The sequence below is a fragment of the Microtus oregoni genome, unplaced genomic scaffold (genome assembly GCF_018167655.1).
Source record: "Microtus oregoni isolate MIOR12 unplaced genomic scaffold, Mior012 000009F_ref0000495, whole genome shotgun sequence".
Lineage (NCBI taxonomy): Eukaryota > Metazoa > Chordata > Mammalia > Rodentia > Cricetidae > Microtus > Microtus oregoni.
In genome coordinates this window covers 29,608,930-29,634,935 of record NW_024543068.1, presented here as the reverse complement: position 1 = coordinate 29,634,935, position 26,006 = coordinate 29,608,930, and the positions used below count along the sequence as shown (strand labels likewise).

Genomic DNA, 26,006 nt, shown 5'->3' with positions numbered 1-26,006 from the left:
TCATAATTTGTACTTCATGACATAGATCCTGAACTTTTGAAATCACTTTTAAGAATCTGAGTCTTAGAGAAGCAAGAATTATTTTCTTCTGTTTTTAAAGATTAGTGTTATCTGTTAAAATATTAATTTACTTACAAGTATAACTTTTTTCAATAACCATACTGCTGTGAACACCACTAATACTGTTGTAGGTCTCACTAGCTCTTTGAGTCTCTCTAAGTAAAATGCATGTATCAAAAGTTGTTTACTTTCACCTCGCGATAGAGATTTGTTTTCTCAAAATTTGATGCTATTACATACAGGTAACACTGCCCAGACATTGAGCAGACATACACTTTCACTAGTGTTCTATACTCAACTAGGGTAATTGCTAAGTCAATTGATAAGGGCCCATGATGTTTTGTATTTCTTAAACTCATTTTACATTATCGCCAGAAGTATGTGATAGAATTAGTTATTTGAATTGTTCAACATTTGATATTTCCAGCCAGTTAAACTTTAGTAAACATAATTGATGTTGCTTGTGGTATGACTTCAATGTGTGATGTGGGAGTGTCATATATCAATCTGTTGATTTCATTGGTTGGGCAGTAGGGAAACTGCTAGGCCCATTTGATAGGCCCACCCTTAGGTGGGTGGAGTGGACAGAGCGGAAGGCTGGGAGAAAGAAGCTGAGTCAGAGAGTTGCCATGATTCTCCCACTCCAGACAGAAGAAGGTTAAGATCATTCCTGGTAAGCCAGTTCGTGGGCTACAGCAGATTATTAGAAATGGGCTAGTCCAGGTGTGAGAGCAAGCCTAGAAGAGGCTAGATAGAAATGGGCCAAGCGGTGTTTAAAAGAATACAGTTTCCGTGTAATTATTTCGGGTAAAGCTAGCCCTGGGGGCGGCCGGGTGCCGTGGACGCAGCCTCGCCGCCCCTACTACTACAAATGTGGTATAAAGATTTTTCTATGATATACAATAATAGTGATGATTTTTTCATATAGATATTGACCAATTATATACCAGTCTGTGAAATGTCTACTCAAGGTTTTTGTCAGTTTGAAGTTATATATTTTCTTATTGAGTTATAAGGATTCTTTATATACTTGAGATATTAGGTTCTTTGTTTCTTGATTTTTCATTTCTTAGTATTTTGGACCAACAGAAGCCTGCATTTTTATTAAAGTCTAATTTTTTAATAACTGATCTTTGTTTTGGTTTTGAAAAGTCTTTATATTTGCAAATTTATTTTGATTTCCTCTTACAGAACATTGCAATTTTTACTCATAATTAGATCTGTAGTCAGTTTTATTCTTGCACGTAATGTGAGTTATTGTTTTAGGATTTTTAATATAGATATCCAGTTGTTCCAGTACAATATATCTAAAGTAATAGCTCTGTGTGTGTGTGTGTGTGTGTGTGTGCGTATGTGTATGCGCCACAGGTGAATGTAAGAATAGTCTTCTCCTTTGTTTCCCAACTTACTTTTTGAGGCAAGTCTCTCCTTGAACCTGCAATTCATTGTTTGGACTGGACTGGGTGGCCAGTGCGCTCCTAGGAGTCCTGTGGTTACAGATCCCTACCATCACACTGTCATTTATAAATGGATTTGGGGGATCCACAATTAGGTCCTAATACTTACTCATCAAGCATTTACATACTCAACTACCTCCGCTGTCCCCAAGAAAACTATTGCTCTCCAGTAGATTGTGCTGGTGTTTTTAACTTGTCAACTAATCTAGGGATGTAACCCTAAAAGTCTATTTCTGCACTCTGCATTCTATCTCAATGATGCATTTATTTATCATTATTCAGAACTGCACTATTTTGATTAAATTGACTTTACAGAAGGCATTCAAGTGAGATAGTATAACTTTGTTTAACTTTTCCTTCACATATCCAAATATAATATAAAGTCCAGAATAAATGTTTGATTTCCTACTAAACAAAACAAAGGAAGTTTTATTAGGATTACTTTGAACCATAGAGAAGTTTGGAAAACATCTACATCAAAGTAATATCTATTCTTTCCATCCATGAATGTGAACAAAGAATAATGTGGAATATTTTTATTTAACTTATTTTTTAAAAAAATATTTTGGAATTCTCATTTTGTGTGTTACATACTTTTTATTGAATTCATTTCTATTTGGATTCATTAGAAGTAAATTTTTCACACTGAAAATTCAAAATAGTCATTACACCCATACCTGTGTATTCATAAGTTGAATATGTAGACTTAAGTAGCCATGGCCTAAACATGTATAAGAAAAATTGTGTTTGTACTGAACATGTATAGAGTTCTGTTTTGGTTACTACTTCTTAAAGAATACTGCTAGCAGCTATTACATATCATATACATTGTACTAGACATTGCACTAGGTATTGTAAGTAACGAGTTATTGAAGTGTACAATTGGACATCTAGAGATTTTATGCAAATACTGTCATTCAGAATGAAGAATTTGAATATTCAGAGACTTTGGTATCTGTGGGGCCATGGAAATCAATCCCCTACAAATGCTAAGGGATACTCTGCACAGAAATAATCACTGATTTCACACAATCTTATATTATGCCATTCTTAAACTATGTTATTAATTTAAATTTATTTTACTACATATTACATAGTTTTTCTATAAAGACATGACAAGGAAAAATGTAGTTCTACTTCTTTCTCTCCAAGTCATATACTTTTCTGATTCTTAAGTTCCAAGGACCTCCAGCATAGCATTGGTATCTAGAATGACTAATTTTTCATTCCTTCCAATCTTAGAAGTAGTTTAATTAATACAGCATCCACTTCATTGAGCATTCCATGTAGATGTTACAGTGCTCTATAAATATGAGCCAGTTGAATATGCTTAATGGAGTAGTTCATATTTCTAAAACAATTGACAACTCTATGTCTACATGTTATACCAACTTTTGATATATGAATATTAAAATAGTCAACTATAATTTTATAGTAGTCTATCCAAGTACAGTTCTTAGTTTTTGAATTTTGGGTTCTATTGTTATGTGTACATTTATGTAGAATCCTTTTCAAATTATTAAATGAGATTTAACTGTTCTTATTCACTACCTTAAAATTACTTTAAAAATAATTATACAGACATGTCAGTTCTCTCAAGTTTTCCCATTATATATCCCTCATACTCAGCCTATATCTTTGCTTTTAAGGTATGACTCTGGGATATCACAGTATATGTATTGTAATTCATTTTTTTCAAAGAACACAATCTACCAGCTTTTGACAGTTAACTGGGGTGCTAATTTCACTCATCCTTAATGAAATCATTAAAATACTTGAATTTGTCTGTCATCTTGTTCCTTCAAAGCTCTTTTCATCTTTTGTCCTACTCTTGAACAATTTTGAATATCCCAAATATATTCGATCTTTTTTTATATATTATTTATAAACTTCCTAAGAATCCTTTTATGGCTTAAATCATGCTGTTTTAATCTGTCAGTTCCTGTTATAATTCATATTATAACACTCAGCTGAGGTCTATATTAATTCCACTTCCCAAATATTATCATATTTTAGTGTTAGCAATGCTCTAAATATGGACTCACAATTACTTATTATAACTCACTGTTGAGTCAGGGATTTACTTGTTTTAGACTGGAAAGGATATGGGCCATGCTGAAAATGACAAGCTTCCCACCACGCTACAGGGGGAAAGGATAGGAAGGTAAAAATGGAGTGTAACAGTTAAAACAGCAAAGCCAGCCACACTAATGATTAAACACAAAGATGCTTGGAACTGACTATGTTCGAAGATTCATGCTGGTAAGATAAAAGCAGGCTGTAAGAAGCAAGGTGGGCAGGATAGGTAGCTGTAGTGAGACATTTCCCCTTTTGGAAATACATTGTAGGTACTATTGCTTTTTACATATTTATGATTTTAATACATAGCTTCTAATGCAACTAATTGTAATATACTAAATTGTAAGTAAGTATGGCCTTTGATAAGTCTGTCTCTACCCCCAAAATACCTGTCTCTGCCCCAAACTACCTATCTCTTTTATTCATTAGCTATATTTATTAAATAAGGATATAGGCATTCTCAGAAGCTTCAGCATCTTTTTATATTCTTTATTGCTGTAATGATGTATAAATTAAGTAAAAGGATTCCCTTCTGTGTGCTGTGAATACCATTGGTTAATTAAGAAACTGGATTGGCCTGATAGCATAGAACAGAACTAGGTGGAGAAAATTAAACTAAATGCTGGGAGAAAGAAGGTGGAGTCGAGGAGAAGCCATGTAGCCCCACTGGAGACAGACGCTGGAACTTTGCCCAGTAAGCCACAGCCTCGTGGTGATACACAGATTATTAGAAATGGGTTAAATTAAGATATGAGTTAGCCAGAAATATGCTTAAGCAATTGGCCAAACAGAATTATTTTTTGAAGGGTGTGGGGAGGGTCTTGGAGGGAGAGGGAGGGGATTGGGAGCAGGGAAGGGAGTGGGAATTTGGATTGATATTTTTTAAGTAATAAAAAAGGAAAAAAACAAAAATAAAAATTCAAACTACCTATCTCTGTCTTGAACTACCTTCTACAAAGAGATGACCAGGAACACTGCAGCTTCCTCCTGGGAGCTGTGAGAGTAAAGAGAACTTAATTTAAATTTAATTCTCAGTGCTTAGGACACCAGGCAGTACCTAATGGCAGGCTCATAATCAAGGTCAAGATTAATAAAGCCACAGTCAGAGATTAGCAAAGCACTGCTTCAAACGTCACTGACTTTGTTACACTAACGACATGATCAGGAAAGCCTGCACAAACCTGGGGTCCTCTAATTTGTCAAACATTTATTCTCTCCTTACTAAATCTTTATATCTTGAGTTTTCCTCAGCTTAAATTTTTACTGCTCTGCAAAATTCTTGATAAGGTGTGCCCTCTCCTCACTCACTCCATCAGCATTCATTGGTGTAAGCAGTGACCTCGAAGCCACTCTTCCCAGTGGACTTTTGGTGATTCTGAGTATTCAGCAACTATGAACCCTGTGTCCTCCCATCCCTAATTACCTCCTAAGAGCCCCAAACTCCCATAGTGCTGGAGCTTTAACATATGAATTTTAGAAGTGAAACAAGACAGTCCACGGTAGAGGGTCTGAAGTTCATGTTTTTTTGCTCTGTTTCTGTATATATAAATTATTGGCTCTCTTTGTCTCAGTAGTTTCAAGATATAGTAATCATTTTTTTCTGAATAAAAATGTCTGTCATACAGATATTCTTGTATGTTGGACCCACATATTAAGATCTGGTAATTACAACTTTCAAATTGACCTTAATTGTTAAATTCAGTCGTTATCATTACTGTATTCTGTCAAGTCCAGTGTCTTGACACTGTAACATGAACTCATCTTTGCTTGGAGAAAAATCCAGGTTTTTATAAAGAAGATAAAAAATAGTTAAACAGAATATTTAAGATATCATATTATTTCTGTGATAATAATTTTTAAAATTAGCTTAGGTTCTAATTCAGATATAGTAGGAAATATGTGTACCTCATGATGTTTTCTAGAAAGGATATTTTTAAATGATCTAGAAACTTGAATCTATAATACCTACGCATGTGTTGGTAATATTTTAAAGTAATAACAGTAGTCTCATTAGTCTATATTATAATTTTAAATAATACATTTTATAATTCATGGGTATACCCACATTAATTTAGATTAATTATCAAAAATTAATTCCTTTTTGGGTCTGGGATATCTCACTCAGGATAGTGTTTTCTATTTCCATCCATTGGCATGCAAAATTTGAGAAGTCATTGTTTTTTACCGCTGAGTAGTACTCTAATGTGTAGATATTCCATACTTTCTTCATCCATTCTTCCATTGAAGGGCATCTAGGTTGTTTCCAGGTTCTGGCTATTACAAATAATACTGCTATGAACATAGTTGAACAAATGCTTTTGTCATATGATAGGGCATTTCTTGGGTATATTCCCAAGAGTGGTATTGCTGGGTCCAGGGGTAGGTTGATCCCGAATTTCTTAAGAAACCGAAACACTGACTTCCATAGTGGTTGCACAAGATTGCATTCCCACCAGCAATGGATGAGGGTACCCCTTCCTCCACAACCTCTCCAGCAAAGGTTATCGTTGGTGTTTTTGACTTTAGCCATTCTCACAGGTGTAAGATGATATCTCAAAAGATGAACATGGGATGTACTCACTCATAATTGGTTCCTAGCCATAAATAAGGGTCACGGAGTCTACAATAGGTGAATCTAAAGAAGCTAAGTAAGAAGGGGAACCCAAGGAAAAACATATAGTTATCCTCTTGGCTTAGGGAAGTAGACAAAATTGCCGGGGAGAAAATTGGGATCTTGGGGTGGGGTGGGTTGGGGGTAAGGGGAGATGGGGAGAGAAAAGTTAGAAGGGAAGGAGGTCGGGCCTTGGGAAAGCAGGAGGATTGGGATAAAGGAAGGTTGGACAGGGGAGCACGGAACCACAATTCTTAGTTAAGGGAACCACTTTAGGGTTGGCAAGAGACCTGACCCTAGAGGGGCTCCCAGGTGCCCAAGCTGAGGTCCCCAGTTAGTTCCTTGGGCAGTTGAGAATAGGGAACCTGAAATGACCCTATCCTTGAGCAATACTGATGAATATCTTGCATATCATCATAGAACCTTCATCTGGTGATGGATGGAGATAGAGACAGAGACCCACACTGGAGCACTGGACTGAGCTCCCAAAGTCCCAATGAGGAGCAGAAGGAGGGAGAACATGAGCAAAGAAGTCGGGACCACGAGGGATGCACCCACCCACTGAGACAGTGGAGCTGATCTATTGAGAGCTCACCAAGACCAGCTGGACTGTGACTGAAAAAGCATGGGATAAAACTGGACTCTCTGAACATGGCGAACTATGAGGGCTGATGAGACGCAAAGGACAATGGCACGGGGGTTTGATCCTACGTAATGTGATGGGTTTGTGGGAGCCCAGCCAGTTTGGATGTTCACCTTCCTAAATATGGACGGAGGTGGGAGGTCCTAGTTCTTACCACAGGGCAGAAAACCCTGACTGCTCTTTGGACTGGAGAGGGAGGGGGAAAGGAGTGGGGGAGTGGGAGAAGGGTGGGAGGAGGGGGCGTAGGGGGGGAGGAGGGGGAGGGAAATGGGAGGCTGGGAGGAGGTGGAAACTTGTTTTTTTTTTCTTCATTTCTCAATAAAAAAAAAGTAAAAAAAATTAATTCCTTTAGTATTTTTTATAACAGTTACAATTAAGCCATCTCTAAAAAACATTGGTGATTGTATCACAGACTCATTGAACTTCCATTACTCAAAATCTGATGGTCCCACCTTTTCTAAAGAAATTACATCATATATGAAGGAATATTGTATTTTAAGAACTACTAAGAAGTATTCTTATTTTCTATTTAATAGTTATCTAATCTATCAGGTATTGGAAGAAACACTTGGACTGACTAGTATATTTTATCCTTTTTAAATAGAATTCCAGAATGTTAATCTGAATTCTGGCCCTGTAAAAATATTTGACAAAGATTTTTTTCTTTTAGAGTTATTATAATGAATAAAACTAGAAATTGCTATTTATTTTCAAAGTTTAAATTCTCCACCCTTCTTACAAGTTATGAATAGCTTTTAAACAACCTTAAATTGCTCATTTTAATTTATTTGTAAGAATTATAAACTCAACAGAATACTGCTAAAAGATGTCATGCCAAACATCAAGATATATTTTCATCTGGTCATTTTTCATTAAATGCAGAACTGTAAAGCAAGAACAAATTTTAAAACTTTATGGAGAATTAAATTTGCTTTGGTCTTATTTCTTCCCCATTACTTTCCCAGGCAACGAACTTATAAAACCCTCTAACCCATCTTAGGGGGCATTCCTGTCCCCAGTTATCCTTGGTGCTTTAGCTCGCTCCTTTATTTAAAACACCTCACTCTACCTTTATTTCTTCAGTTCAGTAGTAGCTGATATGCTGATACTGAACATGAATAAAATGGTGGTTTTAATATCAATCTTGCAATTTGCGAAATGAAAAGTTAAGGATACACAATCCTTAAACAAATACTCCAAACAAGAGAGAAAATTAAATAGTCACAGCTGCACTTTTCTTGCTAGCTATTAGCCTGTTTACCATGAATGTTGAAAGAGATTAGACTGTGAAGGAAGTCTTTAGTTAAATACTACACTAGACACAAGCATTTTACTCAGAGATGACTGTATTCGGATGGCATCCCTGATGGGAAATGGTGCTATGGATGGTAGGCGAACTGTAAGATGATAAGATGATGTTCAAATACTCCTTTGGATAATTTTCTACTACTGAGTGTAATAGAAAACGATGATTTTTTTTCTTCCCAATCTAACATGATATGGCAAAGGTGACTGAAAGACACCTCTGTGACTCTGCTATATTGTATCAGATTCTATTTTGGAGTGCCTGAACTGAAAATTCCTCTTGCTGGTTCCTGAATCACATGACCATTCAGGAGACTTAGCTTCTAGGTTATGCAAGCATTTTTCCAGGACTAAATATGACCTCTGGTCCCAGGCAGTGTATAGCAAAGTCTCTAATATTCAATTGCCACAAGGATGTCATTTTTTTTCTTTTGTATTTCAAGACAGGGTTTCTCTGTGTAGCCCTGACCATATTGGAACTTATCTGTAGACCGAGCTGTCTTGAACTCAGAGATTTGTCTGCCTCCACCTCCTGTGTGTTGGGATTAAAGGTGTTCACACCACCACCACCTAAAAAGGACAGTATTCTAATAAAACAAAGAAGTATGGAAAGAGTTCCTTCACGTTGCACTTCAAGATAGTAGCACATTCCTTAGTATATTCCAGAACAGAGAAATGTTAGAGTATTGACATTCAGAAATTAAGTTATGCTAGATTTGTATTGCTTCTAACTGTAAAATTTATATATGAAAAATGAGAAGTAGCACAGTGAGTTTTCTATAGTTTATCAGTAAAATCTCCTAAGAATCTCTGGTTGAACTTCCTATCATTAAACATCATCTGATACTAAGTGTGTCTGCTCCTATGTGACAGGAAGGCCCAGGATTTTGTTACTAAACAGTAATACATAACTGATTAATGACAGCTGCAGAGTAATTACAAAGATAAACCAGAAGATCCAAGACTTTCCTTTACAAACTTGATTAATTTCATTGCGATATTTTCAAAGATAGACCCTTTCAACACGTACAAGAGATGGAGTGTTACTTACTCATTTCCTAATAAAGTCAGTACTCACAACATTTATGGCAGGTATAGCAATGATTAAGCCACTTTCAATAATGAGGCATATACAATTATTGGAAAAGCCTCAAGAAGAATTAGATTTCACTTTCATCTCAAATGAGGGAAAATTATGAGAATTCCAGAGGCCATTAAGGCAATGGGATGTGGATTTGATGGTGGTTGAGCAATAGGAAAGAACAGGCCATAGTTCAGAGAACTCTGCAGCAGAGTTTTTACACGAGTTTAGGGATTAATACATCAGGTAGCAACCAGAGTGAAATAATTTTCTATTCCATTTAAGTTATGATTACTTGGAGATTATTGGTATCTTTGGATGCTCTGGATAATTAATACATTACTATATGAATTACAAAATAATATGTTATCACAGCCTATATGCTGCCAACTGACTAATGTGCCAACATCATCACAGTACATGAAGGCCAGTGTAGAAGAACACACAGGATTAGTAACTCACAATAAAGTGTCAGCAAAACAAAGGAACAGAGTCCTAAAGAGATTTGACCTTTCATATACGGTTATCTCGTTTGAAGTGACTTTAAAGTGTCTTGTAGAATTGAGGTAGGGATAATTCCTTGTACTTTCTGTGAGGTTTGAGTGAAGGGTTTGAAGGATGATGGCAATGAAACACTTCTGTATCTCACAGGACATAAAGAGCACCAGTATTTCTCACATAACTGTAAGAAGAAATTGTTAGCAAAGCAAATCCCAGGAATATACATGTGGAATTAAGAGCAGGCAAAAGTGGAAAAGCTCAGATAAAGTACTATGATAGTATCCCAAAGACAATGAGGTCCTCACAAGTAATACAGGAAGAAAATTATGCAGTTATAGAACTGGCAAATACTTGGAAAATATTTTTCTAGTTGAAGTATCTAATCTAGCATATCATATTTTGCTGTGGAACAATTCTTCTTTACATTGTGAATATATATTACTCTCATTGGTTAATAAAAAGGTGACAGGCCAGTATTCAGGTAGGAAGTTAGGCAGGAAATGCAAACTGAGAATGATGAGAAGAATTGGGGAGACACCAGCAAGCTGCCCAGGAAGCAAGACATGCTAGAGGACAGGTAAAGTCACAGGGAGATACACAGATTAATAGAAATGAGCTAATATAAATGTAAGGTTTAGCTATTAACAAGCCTGAACTATTGGTGGAGAATTTATAATTCATATTCAGCCTCTGAGTTGGTTATTTGGGATCAGGCAGTTAGGATAGGAAATATCTGTTTACAACATTCATTATTTACCCACAAACATTTATCAAATACTTTCAGGATTGTAAAACTTTCCTCAGCTAAGAACCTGTTACATAGTCTTCATACTCAACTATAAAAATGTTTATGCCAATAAGAATACACTGCATGTCTAGTGTTAACATACAACTTTTTAATTAATATATAATTACATCATTTTTCCTTTTCCAGTCCCTCCCATATTACATCTACCCTTGCTCTCCATTAAATTCATGGCCTCTTGTCTCTTTTTATTTAATTGTGTATATAATATAATAATATAGTATTATATAATATATGTATATATATATATATATGCCTACACACATAAACATATTGCTCAGTCTCTATAATGTTACAGGATGACTACTTGGTATTGGATAATTTTTTGAAAAGGGTAATTTATTTTTTATGTTTTTCTTTTAAAAAATCTAAAATGATTTCCAAATATTAAATTCCTAATTTTTATAAGTTTAATTGAATGTATTTTCTAGAAACCAGAGGATGCTCTATTTTCCCTTCCTAGGCTAAACATGAAAACAATGTTACTTTTAATTCTTATGTTATATAAAGTAGAGTAACAAATACCCAGGCTTATATTTTCCTCTGATACCATCATCTACATTTTATTTAAACAGCTCATCAAAAGTTAAACTGAAAGCTTTTCTTTTTGATGTGTGATTTTAAAGTCTGATTTCCCTCACATATGCAAATTTAAACAGTTTTACCATCATAAGACTATTGAATAATTACAGAGAGAAAATGGCTAGAAACAACACGAGAAATCACTTAGACCTGTCATCCTGATTGCTAAGTATGCAGGAGTAGCAAACAGAACATTTGATAAATCGTTTGGGATCTCATAAACCAATGTTGTATTTTATTACAAGTAACAGGATCGATCTCTTCGAAAAGAAGTAAAACCATGTACTTTTTCATGTCTGGTACTCTTGGTAAAATTGGCTAATAGACTCTTTCCCATCTCAATGATTAAGCTTCAGGAGATTTCTCCCCTTGATCATCTGATGAAATTTTGATGACATTATAACACCGAGAATATTGCTAGTTCTTTGCTGATGAGTTACATAAACGAATATATAAAAACGGATGCCATCTGTAGGTTAAATCTCTCAGGTTGCTTTGATCTACTGGCTGCTAGTTGTGACCTGGTCCCATTAGCGCTACTGAAGACGAGAATAATCAGAATGCACAGCTCTCCTGAGTCGTGAGAAATCTGACTAATCGTCATGAAGACACTCGACACAGCAGTCCTTTTTGCCTTGCTGCAATTTTAAAGAGAATTCTTTGGGAAAGTGATCAATGAGATACATGTATTAGTTATCCACGGCCACCATCAAACGCACTACATACTGAAGACTTAAGGTTTACTGTGTCTGTGTTCTGGCTTTGAAGGGCAAACAAAACCCGAAGCCGTGGTATAGCACAGCGCCCCCTCCTGGTGAGGCAGTGGAGGAGCACAGGTTCTTCTCTTTCAGTCCAGGTGACATCAGAGCTTCTTGGGATTGTGCTTACAATAGCTCATACTCAATGTCTGTCCTCTTATCTCTCAGAGTTCACTTTGTCTCTCCCTTGTGAGAATACGGACAATTATATTTAGAGCCCTCCTGCAATAGCCAGAATATTCTCTGAAACGTCTGAACTTATCCCTCGTTTCTTCTTAGAGTATGGTATAAGTTTTGAGCTACCAAGTGAGTCTATAGACACAACCTTGCTGTCATCCATGAGCAGGTTGTGAAATGCGTTGTTCATCTCCAACCTGACCTACTCTTTATCTTTGTTCATAACCATTTCTTTTCCCAATTAAAACATGAATTTACTCTATGTAATGGCACTTTACTTGTATTTTAATAAATAAAACTCGCCTGAGGATCAGAAAAGTAAAACAGCCTCACTGACCAGCCTTATAGACCACACAGTAATAATATACACCTTTAATCCCAGTAACCACACCACTTTGCCATAGAGACCAGATGATGTATGCCTTTAACTCCGTGGTGCACACCTTTAATCCCCCAGATAGGAGTATACAATGGGAGGAGGCAGCTCTCAGGGCTGCTTTGCTTTTTGGGTCTTCAGGTTGAACCCCAATTTCTGAATGAGTTTTTATTAATCCTGCTTCAGTTCTAGTTTTCTCCTTTTTAATAAAAAGTGTTTTTATTAATTCACCGATCTATTTAATAAGTAAAGATTTACCATCTTTCCTGGGTCAAATTATGTGCTAGGACCAAATACAGAAAGATACTAAGTCATGTCATCAATGATTCTAGGTGTTTTAAGCACTTAAGAATACTTTCCATAAGTTGAACAATTTCATCATAGTATTATGTAAAATTCCATTTTATCTCTCTGCTATCATGGCATAGAACTGTTTATTAAGATATAGATATAATGTCTATGTCCTGATATAAAAGCATGCCTATACATATATAAATATCTATATAGCAACTTAAAAGTTCATGTTTACAAATGAGTTAATTTTACTACACCAATGTGTCATATTATTCCTAAAAGCTTGTAAAAATTCCCCCACACGTAAACATGGTCAACACCACCAGATTCTTTGCCCCTTGTTTGTCTCATGTTAGTTGAGAAGAATTCTGAGTTGTCCCTAACTCCTGAGGGATGGTAATTCTTATATAATCCAGTAGGAAAGCTATACTGTCTTTCAAAAGCTTTTCCACGGGCACTTATGAAAATGCCTATTCCCCCATGTATTTCCCTCGATTGTACTTTACTTAAAGTTTGATCTTTTCCTTTTCTGTTTTTTTTTTTTTAAACACTTCATCTTGTGAGGAGATCTTGAAACAATAATGTTGACCTGAAGTTTGAAGAGCACACACCACAAAAAGAAAATAATGCCTGTGGATATTTCCTTTCCCCCTGTGAGGAAACTCATAACAAATCTATTCCTTTCCATGGTTATCAAAATCCACTTGCTGCACCCTACGGATGCGAGGTGGAAGAATGGAGCTTAAAGTTTCTTCTAGTCTCAGCTTGTCCTCTACTTTTCAAAGAGAATTTGGATCACATAAGGAGGAACAAATGAAAACCTTACAGAAGCAGCATGGTCCTAAGCCTGACAGTCAGTTAAAGAACAGTATCACTTTAGAAAATTGGAAATTATCTAAGGCCAAAAGAGTTGAAAAGCTTCCAGTTAATTTTATGATGTCTTTTTTTTAAAAGGATTAATGGATGAAAATCAGATTCTTCATTTGTGTCAACATGAGAAAAGTAATTGCCTCTACACAATTCCTATTACTATTGAAAGCAATACGTAGAGACTGACTAACTGGGTCAGATGGCTCAGCATAGAAGGTCATTGGGAACCAACCCTGACATCTGGAGTTCCATCCTAAGGGAAATGAATCCTGCAAGAAGTTCTCTGACCTCCACATACATGAAAGTACACCCTCATACAAGTACACACAAGTGCACAAAAGAAACAAACATGAAACACTTCTTTAAAAAGATTATCAGTAAACTAGCTGATTGCAAATCTCCTCTTGAATAATAGACAACATTCCAGGCCTTATTAACTTCACTACACTGACATTTCCCTCCTTCTCCCAAGCTAAACACATTGTCGTAGGAAATTTTGGCTTTGTGTTAATAGTCTACTTTAAGAATCAAATGATAAAAGGATTTTATTGATATGAACCATAATAAAGGCTTGTTAAATCAAAAGAAGGAGAGTACAGTGGAGAAGACTGCTTTATTTTCCTTGGTAGCCAAGAAATTTCATCAATCTAATATTATGTTTTAGGAAGCAAAATTGGTTCAAAGGAAACCCAGCTTTAGAGAATGTCTTCGGGTTTCTATTATTGCAACAAAACACCATACCCCAAAAGCACACTGGAGAGGAAAGGGTTTATTAGTCTTACACTTCAGCATTGCTGTTTATCTCTGAAGGAAGTCAGGATAAGAACTCAAAGTGGGTAGGATTCCAGAGGCAGGAGCGGATGTAGAGGCCATGGAGGGGAGCAGCTTTCAGGATTACCTCCCATGGCTTACTCAGTCCACCTTCTTATAGAATCCAGGACCAGCAGGTCAGAGATGGCACCACTCACAGTGGGCTGGACCCTCCAGCACTGATCACTATATGGAAAAATGCCTTATAGCTCGATCTCAAAGAGGCATTTCCTTAGTTGAGGCTTCTTCCTCTTATGTTTCTAGCCTGTGTCAAATTGATACACAAAACTACCCAGTACAAACAGATTATTCAAAATCAAATCTTAACAACCAGATTTCTCACTAATGAACAAGTTTTCAGTCGGGAATATTTTCATCTTTTTTTAACAATAGCTTTTTAGAGATGACACAGGGGTCAGCTTCTTTTTTCAATATCACAAAAGTTCTAACTGTTAAATAGAATTTTACATAAAACAAAAATAACATTGAAAAGGTAATTTTCTTTTAATACATTCCAAAACTCTGGCTCAAAAAAATAGCACAAAAATAGATTTGCCATAGCATGGAGAATATCAGAATAATTCTTTCAATAAGGGTCTAAAACTATACAACATGAATATACAGTTGTTAACAGCATAAAAATGTATTAGTACTTCTCCTTACTTGTCATACTTAGTATACCATTTATTTCTCTGCCATGAAATATTTGAGAACATGTGACAAGCCAAGATCAAACTCAGACACTAATCCTTGGACACTAAAAGATAATAACTAAGTAAGAAAACAAAGCATTGCTACTACTAATAAAAAATGAGAGCCAGACCACAAGTCATAGCTTGAAATTTTATCTCAGAACTAACAGTTACCACAATCAGTTGTGTTATTACTGAAATGTACAAACAAGATCAGGAGGACTTCCTCTCTTCATCTGAATTCAGAGAAGTATCTATGTTATTTTACAGGCACAGACATTGTTCTCACCAGAAAGACAGACCTTCCTGCCCTGAAAATAATCGAATAGAAGCTGCAACTACAACAGTGAGATCACAAATTTACACACCTATCTATTCCCGAAACGATTTCAACCAGCATTTACATTAAGTTCAAGGTCTGTTGCTCTAAAATCATTTGTTAAAAAAATCAAATTAATTTAGTATCCTACCTGTCACCAGAAAGCTGCATCTCCCTGCCCCGGCTTCATTTATGATGCTGCAGTTATAGACTCCGTAGTTCTCATTGGAAAGACTTTTTACAGGGTACTCTGTATATTCCTGAGAGTCAAACTGACCGGTCCGTAATAATTTATTGCCCAAACGCCACTCATAGGTAAGTACTCGTATTGGATAAGCTCGCAGGACCCTGCAGCTCATGGTCACACTTCTGTCCTGTCCTTGACGGATTTCCAAGAATGCTGGTTCCACAGCTGGGGGATCTGGGGAAAGATACGTTAAAACAGATGAAAGATGAGGCTTTCAAAGCAGAACTCTTTTGGGCTATTCTGTTATGCGGGGGGGGGGGGGGGTAAGGACATATGCTACAGTGGGTGAATATAAGAGGAAGGTGGTGAAGTATGTCTAAAAATGGAAGAATTTCATCTTGAGTTTGGAAATAAGGTCTTCTCAGAGTGGGCAGTCAAGAGACTTGTTGCTTTCCAAAAACAAACAAACAAAAATCAAAACAAAAAGAAAAAAACAAACATTTACAGGTAAAACAACAACAAGAACAAATTCTTATTTCCTTCTAGCTGGTTCCAGGAAAAACATCATGTTCAGGCACCAATGAAGCTATGGATGCGTGAACAAAATCTAGGCTTCACATTAGCGTGAGACTGTGAAGTAGAAAGTCTTCTATTTCATCTGTAAATTATAATTATCATTTGTTGAGCGCAGTCTGTGGTCTGGTTCTTATTAGTTTATAAAATAAGTAAGAAATGTTTATAAATCAGTGTTTTAAATGGTTAGGTTTGATTTCCTTTTATTGAAAATCCACAATCCATAAACTGTAAGGACATTTTGCAAACTGTACCAAACTTTAAAATGGCTTTTAATCCCACTGTAACAGCACACTTATTTGACATATTTTGTGTAATTAAAACTTTTTATATTTGTTACATTATATTTTTGATTTTAATGATGAAATTTGCAATACCCTATTTCAGGGATATAAAAATACATACATCTCATTGCTAAACACCCAAAATCAAACCTTTGCTTAACCATCTAGCAACCTCCAGATAAAAGTTACATTCTGAAGTGGATGATGTCACTGGAAGCTGTGAAATCCTACAGGGATGAAATGTTCGGCAACTCCACCCTTAACTTGACATTTATGGAACTCTTGTAAATTGTCCAGTATAAAAACTGCACAGCTCCACGAGCACTTGGGAGGCAGAGGTAGGCAGATCTCTGTGAGTTCGAGGCCAGCCTGGTCTACAAGAGCTAGTTCCAGGACAGCCTCCAAAGCCACAGAGAAACCCTGTCTCAAAAAAAAAAAAACAAAAAAAAAACAAACAAAAAAAAACAAACAAACAAAGAAACATCAAACAACAAAAACGAAAAACAAAAATGGCACAGCTGTACCTGACGGTTCTTACTTCACACTGATCACAGGTTTTGGAAATTGGTTATTGTCAGTCTGGAATTGTTCTCACCCTATGTTGCCTGTTAAGTAGTTTCAATCTATTTTCTTGTTATCAGTCTACTGAATGGTCTTTCTTATTCCTTTCAGCAAACATTGGTAAGCCTCTCTATCTATTCTGATTTTATCTATTCATTTTTTTCTTTGTATCCTTTCCATAAAAGCACTATGGATTTTTTTTCTACATGCAAGAAAATGCATTAATATATTTCATGTTACAACAATGACAAGGTGTTTTAAGAAAGGTAGTGCCTGTGTTGTGTCTTGTAAAAAAGAAAGACATATGTATGCCATAATGAAGCACCTTCCAGGTATGAGAGAAGGGTGCGTTTAAAGGATCCAGTGAGGAAAGAATGCTCAGAGGAATTCAAAGGCACCAACAGAATCAGTGATAAAGTGCCACCATGACTCTGGAGAAAATGACAGTAGCAAGGCAGGAAAGTCTGTTCAAGGATACCTCAGTCTCGTGATACAGAGTTAGGTTTATAGTCAGTGTTAGGATAATTATAAAAAATAAAAGACTTACATGATCAAATTATTAGTCATAATATTACCAATTAGTAAGAAAATTCTGTAGTAGAAAAGAGAACACGAAGCAGAGAGGACAAGGCAAGTTGCAGAAAAATGACAGCATTGGTTAAAAAAGAAAGAATAAAAAGGTGAACAACTCTCTATGAACTAAGTGGGAAAACAGGTGATTGCTTTTTCGATGGGGTGGGCAATGAGGTTAGTTCTACAGATGGGAAGAAATGAAAGGGAATCTAGTGTGCAGTTGATTCTCTGCACACGTGAGCCACACTGGGAGCAAGGGCTTCCTCCTATTATCCCCTAGGTCACTAATCTGTCTATTTCCAAGCATACAAGCTATTTCTGGTTATCTCTTCTTTTGAATCTTTATTTTAATGACTCATGGTTATACAAAAGTTCATATAGACTCAGTCTTCCACATGCGTTGGTGCTTCTGTACGACAGGATATAGCTCTTCCACTCAGAGGAAAAGGGAGGAGAAGAAACGTTGTATAGTGTGAAAGTGTGTTTTCATTGGTCAGATCATGTCTGGCAAGACTGATTGGTTAACTGAGCAATTGCCTACTTATTTTAGTTGGGTAAACCTTGACCAGTTTTAGCATCATCTAAAAGGGTTTCGTAGCTTTAAATTTTTCTCTTGTAACTCTATCTTCTTTTTGCTATACCTATTTCTTAACTGTACTTCAAAAATATACCCCTTTTAAATTTCATGAGTTCAGGTTTTATTACTGTAAACTCATCGTGATCTCTAAAGCTTCGTTTCTAAGAGTTTATTTTCTATAGTAATGTAGCTAGCTACTCGTACATTATTTATCTAGTATTTGCATTTCACATTTTGACTAGTTTTTACTCTGAAGCTTCAGTGTCACTACATTTCCCAGGCTCCTTCTGACCAGCCTGTGCCTATCCTCCATCATTTCTGAGAGCCTGGCAACCTATCCCCTTGACATTCAGTACTTCATCCACCTACATCTGGATAAAATTGTTTGTTCTCATTTTGCATTTGTTTTCAAGTTTTGATTTCTTATTGCCTTCTCTTTGATTGTTGAATTAAATAATTATCCAACCCTTTTCTTGCTGCCAGTTGGGATTTGCCCACTTTTCCTATTATTTTGATTCCATAGCCAAGGATCTAGAGAAAAACTAAATCTGAAAACTTTCTCCTTCTTTAACTCATATCCTGACATATATTACCAGCTCATGAATTTAATTCTCCCTTGCTTGGAAATTCTATTTCACATCAGCTGCAATGCTTACATTTCTATGACCCAGTTCATTAGCTGTGTGTTCCTTAATTTATTAAGTCTTCAGACCTGCGATCATTTCCTTTGTTTCTGTAGTCACTATTCTGAGCTTCCCAGCACATCTTTGCTTATCTATATGATATTTATATGCAAAGCATATTTTCATTATTAAAATAATTTTCCAAGGCACACAATTTTATAGACTAGCAGTTCTCTCTGTCTTTCAACACACAGCTCCACTGTTTTTGGATGACCGTGCATCCTGTAGAAAACTGATTTCAAAGCCTTCCATTTTGAGCTCATTTTTTTCCACCTAGCTCCTTTCAAAATCTCTTTGTCTTTGATGTCTATGGTTCCATGTAGTGTGTATAGGTATGAGCTTCTTTTTAATTGGAGGTTTCAATTTGATGTGCTTATAGCTTTTAGTTCAAATTTGTCTTTCATCTGTGATATTTTGAAAAGGTCTCATCATCAGCGCTTCAAACAAAACTTCTTTTGTCTTCTTTAAACCCTTACTTGATGACTTTTCTCCTATATCTTCTACATTTTAAAAACTATTCTCTAAAGTCTTTCTGTTTGTTTTTGTTTTTCTCCTGTGTATTAGTATTAATAAATTCATCTGAGTAAACACAATTTGTTAATTCTTGTTATAACTCTACTTAATCTGCTAAGTGTATTCTGGTGTTTTAGTTCAATAATTCGGATTTAATCTATAAACATTCTATGCAATTCTGCACAGCTATTATGCTGGCGAGCATGGTCAGACCTATATTTAATGTTCTTAATGTAACTATTTACATATAGAAATGTCTTCTGATAGTGAAGAACATGGGGAGCATATTCCTACTGCTTTCCCTTTAGAGTTCATTATATTTCTGTCACTTTGTACGTGTTGATTCTTTTCTACATTTTGAAGTTTAAAATCACCTTGATATTTTTTCTGCAGAGACAATTCATTTCCATAAATAAATATTAGCAGCTATGCTTGCAATTACACAATGCCTGTGGCTGCAAGTCTATTGAACTATTAAATGATAGAGGCTGTGATATGAAGTTCTCGGTTTCAGCATCTTTAATTGTATTATAGTTTGAAAATGGCCATTTGCTTGTCTTATTTATTTATTTATTTATTTATTTATTTAAGATTTCTGTCTCTTCCCTGCCACCGCCTCCCATTTCCCTCCCCCTCCCCCAACAAAGTCCCCCTCCCTCGTCAGCCCAAAGAGCAATCAGGGTTCCCTGCCCTGTGGGAAGTCCAAGGACCACCCACCTCCATCCAGGTCTAGTAAGGTGAGCATCCAAACTGCCTAGGCTCCCACAAAGCCAGTTCGTGCAGTAGGATCAAAAACCCATTGCTATTGTTCTTGAGTTCTCAGTAGTCCTCATTGTCTGCTATGTTTAGAGAGTCCGGTTTTATCCCAGGCTTTTTCAGACCCAGGCCAGCTGGCCTTGTCCCTGAGTGAGGTAAGCCAGACCCCAAAAAAGGAACATGGGATGTACTCACTCATATTTGGTTTCTAGCCATAAATAAAGGACATTGAGCCTATAATGAGTGATCCTAGAGAAGCTAAATAAGAAGGAGAACCCAAAGAAAAACATATAGGCATCCTCTTGAATATTAACCTTCATCAGGCGATGAAAGGAGACAGAGACAGAGACCCACATTGGAGCACCGGACAGAAATCTCAAGGTCCAAATCAGGAGCAGAAGGAGAGAGAGCACGAGCAAGGAACTCAGGACCGCGAGAGGTTCACCCACAATGGGGATGTTCTATTGGGAACTCACCAAGGCCAGCTGGCCTGGTTCTGCTTGTCTTTATTGAAAGTGAAAGTGTAGAAACTATTTGTTCACTTTATCTTTGTTTTCATCCTTGAATTCCTTCCTTTTCCGAAAGGGTCTACAAATGTTTACAGTGGAGATCCTCACCTATAAACATTATAGATTTGAAGTTCCTTACCCGCTACTCAGGGATATTAACAACCAGACCTCCTATTTATGCAAGTCGGCAAAGGTACTCAGTGAAAACGTAGCTGGTTTGACCACCCTCCCACAAATTCACGGAAGTGCATTTTAATACGCATTTTGATGTTCTTAATAGGACTTAGGAAGCATTTCTCATTTGTGTGTTGTGCCAACTGGAAAGGCTGTGTAGACTATTCCATTTTTGTTTGTGCTCAGATATGTCTTGTTAGTCAAGAGGACATATGACTATAAAGCCCCATAAGATCTGGGCATAAATGCACACCTTGAAATCTCAGAACTTGAAAGGCTAAGGCAGAAAGATCAGTTTAAGGACAGTTAGGCTACTTGAAATCGTGTTTTTAATAAAATGGGGATAGTTTCAAGTTGTAGGTTTTAAGTTGTGCTTAGACTGTGTGTAAATAGTCAATAAAATGCAAAATTGGTTTCTCCTTTATGTAAAATCACTCATGGAGCTGGAATAAAATAACTACTAAAGAGGAATATATAAAAATCATCAGTGATTTGTTGATATTCAAAATATAGATGTTAGACAAATGAAAGGGTTACATTTTAAAATAGATTTATTAATTTTATTTTTTGTGAGTGTTTTGTCTGCATAAATGTATATGCATCACGTGAGTTCTTGGCTACAGATGGTTGTGAACCACCAGGTATGTGCTAAGCATTGAGTCCTGGTTCTTTTTAAGAGCAACAAGTGCTCTTACCTTCTGAGCTATCTCTTCAGATGCAACTGCTGCATGTTCTAAATAGCAGAAATAATAAGCTGTCTCATCATAGTAAGAAACAAAGACGCATTTATCTAAAACTATCTAGTTTTTTTTAAAATTAGCTCCAAAATAATTTGTGAAAGTAAATATACATGGTGCCAATATATTATAAGCAGAAGATTTGAAGTGTGTAAATAAAGAAACGAAGAGAAAACTGCAGATAACCTTTAGCCCATGAGCAGTGTCTATGATTAGAAAGGAAGGTTGTTTCTATAGCTTGTACCAAAAGTATCTGATGGACTTACTTATAAGCACTTCACTGAAATTCTTCCACTCTACCATTATGTGTTATGTAGAACACAAGCCGTCCATGCAATGCCTTCTAGCAGACCAGCATGGCTTCTCTTGTTATCTTTAGGTCAGAAGCACCTGCTCCTAAAAAGAAGCCTCCTCACATTGTGTCCTTATTGAGTGCATCTTATTGAGTCCACTAATCATCACCTTTTCACTGTGCTGAGAATGTATTGTAACTTCCGTCTCTGGCTACATTGTCGACCAACTTTTCTTTCTATGATGCATGTAAAGAAAGTAGTTTCTGGAGGAGACTGATGGCTCTGTCCTTTCTTTCTGCTTTAATTTTTCCCTATTAGAAAATGACTTCCTTCATTGATAATTTTGTAACTGTTTTGATCACACACAACCATCCTTCAATTCTACCCATATCTACCTTCCTCACTTCCTTACCCACCCAAATTTGTGTGTGTGTGTGTGTGTGTGTGTGTATGTGTGTGTGTGGTGGTAGGGGGGTGTTGTTGTTTTAACATGTGTCAAGCCTAATTGGTGCTGACCATATATTATTGGATGAGTGGTCTTCTACTGTAGCATCATCAACTCACCGGAAACTACATTCTTAAAAGAAAATGCACTCTCTCCATTCTAGCAGCTAGCAATTGCCAATAGCTTCTTGGCTAAGGGTAAGCTAAATTAAGATGAAATAAATACTTCTAACAGACCCCATCATTTAATAAGATAGAAGTAGGAGTTAAAAATCTGCAAACAAAGATGTGAAAGAAACAAATAAAAATCCAGGGCCACATGGATTCAGTTCAGAATTCTACCAGATCTTCAAAGGACAGCATATACCAAATTTCCTCAAATTATTCAGTAAAATAAAAAAAAAATGAAAGAACATTTTCAAAAGGGTTTTATGAAGAAATATTACCCTGATGCCCAAACCAGACAAAAGCCAATCAAAATAAAAGTATATGTCAATATCTATGGCAAAAATGTACTCTTTTCTTCCCTAATGTGTTCGTTTGGATCATTGTTCTGCTTCCAATAGCAGATCCCTTTAATCTTTTAGATTTTATGACTTTAGAATTTAGTGTTCATGATCATTTTCAGAGCTGGTTATAATGAAGTATGCTTCTTTTAATCTCCTTGATATCATGTTTATTTCTCAAGTTGTAACAATGCCATGAAACACACACATCTTTTATCATTAAAAATGTAGGCATTGGAGAGAAGGATGTCATCAACAAGCATTAGGGCCTGGGCCCAAATATCCATTACCAACACAAAAACTTTGCTTGACTCATTCTCCAGCTTTATAAGAGAAAGAATCAGATTCCCAAGAGCTACCTGATCCAGTTAGCTGAAACTGGTAAGCTTCAGTTTCAGTTGGATGTTTAAAGGAAGTAAGATAGGGTGACATAAGAAGACACCCAATGCCCTGTCCTGGATTGCACACGTACGTGCACACTCATGCATGCAACACACACACACACACACAAGCACACACACACACACACACACACACACACACACACACATCCTTCATTTTAGCAAGACACGGGGGTGCACACCAATAACCCCACCAGTCTAGAAGTAAAGTCATAAAAATTACTGAAATTTGAGATCAGTCTGAGCTATGAGTTTCAGGCCAGCAGGAGCCATCTAATAAGACCCTGTCTCAAACAAACATACAATGAGGAAACAATAATAACCTCATAGTTTGATACAGAGAATGGAGATTGAATTTAGTGGGCTGAAATGACAAGAAACAAAAAACAAGGGGAAGGGACAGTGAAAGGGATAAACCACAGTTTGGGAAATAAAATAATTTAGCAGGAAATTTATGAGGGAAATCAGTCAGCATATTGCATCAAATAAGTCACTCAGGGTAGTCTACTAATGGCTTACAAGGCTACCTTGTAATTTCGTTTAAAATATTTCCAATTCAGTATGATTTTATAAAGTCTAATAGACTGAGTTGGAAAGCATCCCCAAATTGCTGCATCCATTACTTCTGTTTAAAAGGCTGCCAGAAGGGACTTGAATTCCAGGATGTTTTTATCTCAGAAAGCTAGCACATTTGAAACAGGAGGTTCACTCATTATGACCCAATGAAATCCAACTATGGAAACTCTCTTCATGAAAGGCTCACCTTTAGCATACTAGATACTAATGAGCCCTGCATTTCACTCTCTGGGTTCACCTAGTTAGAAGACTCAACTCTGCAGTCATGATGAAATGGATGGTGAGAAGACAGCAAACATGAAAGAATCTGCAGGTGCTAAAAATGTGAGAGCTAACTGAATAGAGCCAGTGTTTCATGATGCAAGGACTTCTTCAGCATTTTTATTAAAATATTGAATACTAATGAAATTATAGATAAAATACTATATAAATCAATGTAAGTGTTTTCAATGCCAAAAGTAGGGTTTCTTGAGATGAGTAAATAAGTTACTCCTGGCTTATCTAAGTATCTATTTCAAAGTCATTCAAAATGCTCTTAAAATAAACGACACTTGCTGCTGCAGAGTGTTCACTCAATGCTAGGTATTAAGATACGCACAAAGATTACACCCTTATGACAGACAATAGCATATTTTTAGAAGTGCCTAAAACACAGAAGCATTAAAAATATTATTGGCAGAATAAGTGATCAATCAAAGCAATTTTATTTCAGGATGTTTTCTCTCCATTGCAATTTGTGCTTTGTTATTTTGAAAACAGATACCAATTTCTTTTGGTTGAATTCGTTCATTCAAAGAGGACCATGAATAGAAGTTGACCCAATCACACCATCACCAATGGTGAGAAACAGAAAATCCTCAAGGAAGCATGAAACCATTGGGGCTAATCTTGTAGAAGAAAACAAATGTTAGCAATGGATTTCAAATTTGTAGTTTGTGTGCCACTCTGTGAAAATGAATGAATACATTTCTCGTACAACAGTGAATATGTCTAAAGGTAAGAGTATAACCTTTGAAAACTAATAAGAATTTAACTGTAATAACCCATTAAATAAAAAAATAGTTCTGAGCCTAGACTTTTTTTTTTTTTATGTAACTACTGGCTCAAGAACATTGGCTCAGGATGTCTGGTCTAGTGTTTGGAATGGAAGTCGGGGCTAATGTTCAAATGCATATAACCAGTCTAATTTTTGAGGATGCAGAATAGCATATGAAAAATTTTCTATTAGCTTTTATTTCATTTTTTTTAAAGCACACAGTATGTATTTTTATTATGTGTAGTGAAGGTGTTGTTTGCTGTAGGGCACATTTCAGGAAGAAAAGGTTAGGGAGATGATTCACAATCTACTGGGTTTTTTGCTGCATTCTGGGTACTTCCTTTAGATGCCACAGCACCTCTTTCTTTATTTTTTTTTTTAATTTTTTATTGAGAAAGAGAAAAAAAAAAAGCTTCTGCCTCCTCCCAGCCTCCCATTTCCCTCTCCCTTCTCCCACCCCTCTCCCCCTACCCCCACTCCTCTCCCCCTCCCTCTCCAGTCCAAAGAGCAGTCAGGTTTCCCTGCCCTGTGGAAAGGGCTCCCACAAAGCCAGAACATGAAGTAGGATCAAAACCCCGTGCCATTGTCCTTGGCTTCTCATCAGCCCTCATTGTTTACAATCACCAACCCAGCAACAGACAAAGGTCTGATTTCCAAAATATATAGAGAACTCAAGAAACTAGACTTTAAAATGCTAATTAACCCAATTAAAAAATGGGGCACTGAACTGAACAGAGAATTCTCAACAGAAGAAGTTCAAATGGCCAAAAGACACTTAAGGTCACTCTCCACCTCCTTAGCAATCAGGGAAATCCAAATCAAAACAACTTTGAGATATCATCTTACACCTGTCAGAATGGCTAAAATCAAAAACACCAATGATAGCCTTTGCTGGAGAGGCTGTGGAGGAAGGGGAACCCTCATCCATTGCTGGTGGGAATGCAAACTTGTGCAACCACTTTGGAAATCAGTGTTTCGGTTTCTCAGGAAATTCGGGATCAACCTACCCCTGGACCCAGCAATATCACTCTTGGGAATGTACCCAAGAGATGCCCTATCATATGACAAAAGCATTTGTTCAACTATGTTCATAGCAGTATTATTTGTAATAGCCAGAACCTAGAAACAACCGAGATGTCCTTCAATGGAAGAATGGATGAAGAAAGTGTGGAATATATACACATTAGAGTACTACGCTGTGGT

At 36.4% G+C, this 26,006-nt stretch overlaps 1 protein-coding gene across 2 annotated transcripts in view; it reads right to left on the bottom strand.

The window, feature by feature from the left end:
• The window catches only part of Mdga2 (MAM domain containing glycosylphosphatidylinositol anchor 2), a 725,366-nt gene that overhangs the window by 78,867 nt on the left and 620,493 nt on the right, over window positions 1–26,006 (bottom strand). Inside the window, exon 9 of one of the 2 annotated variants that reach the window (XM_041658245.1) lies at window positions 15,572–15,841. The exons of the other annotated variant lie outside the window; for it this stretch is intronic. Coding sequence (XP_041514179.1) covers window positions 15,572–15,841 — 270 coding nt within the window. The remainder of the gene's footprint in view (window positions 1–15,571; window positions 15,842–26,006) is intronic. 2 annotated transcript variants of the gene reach the window in all.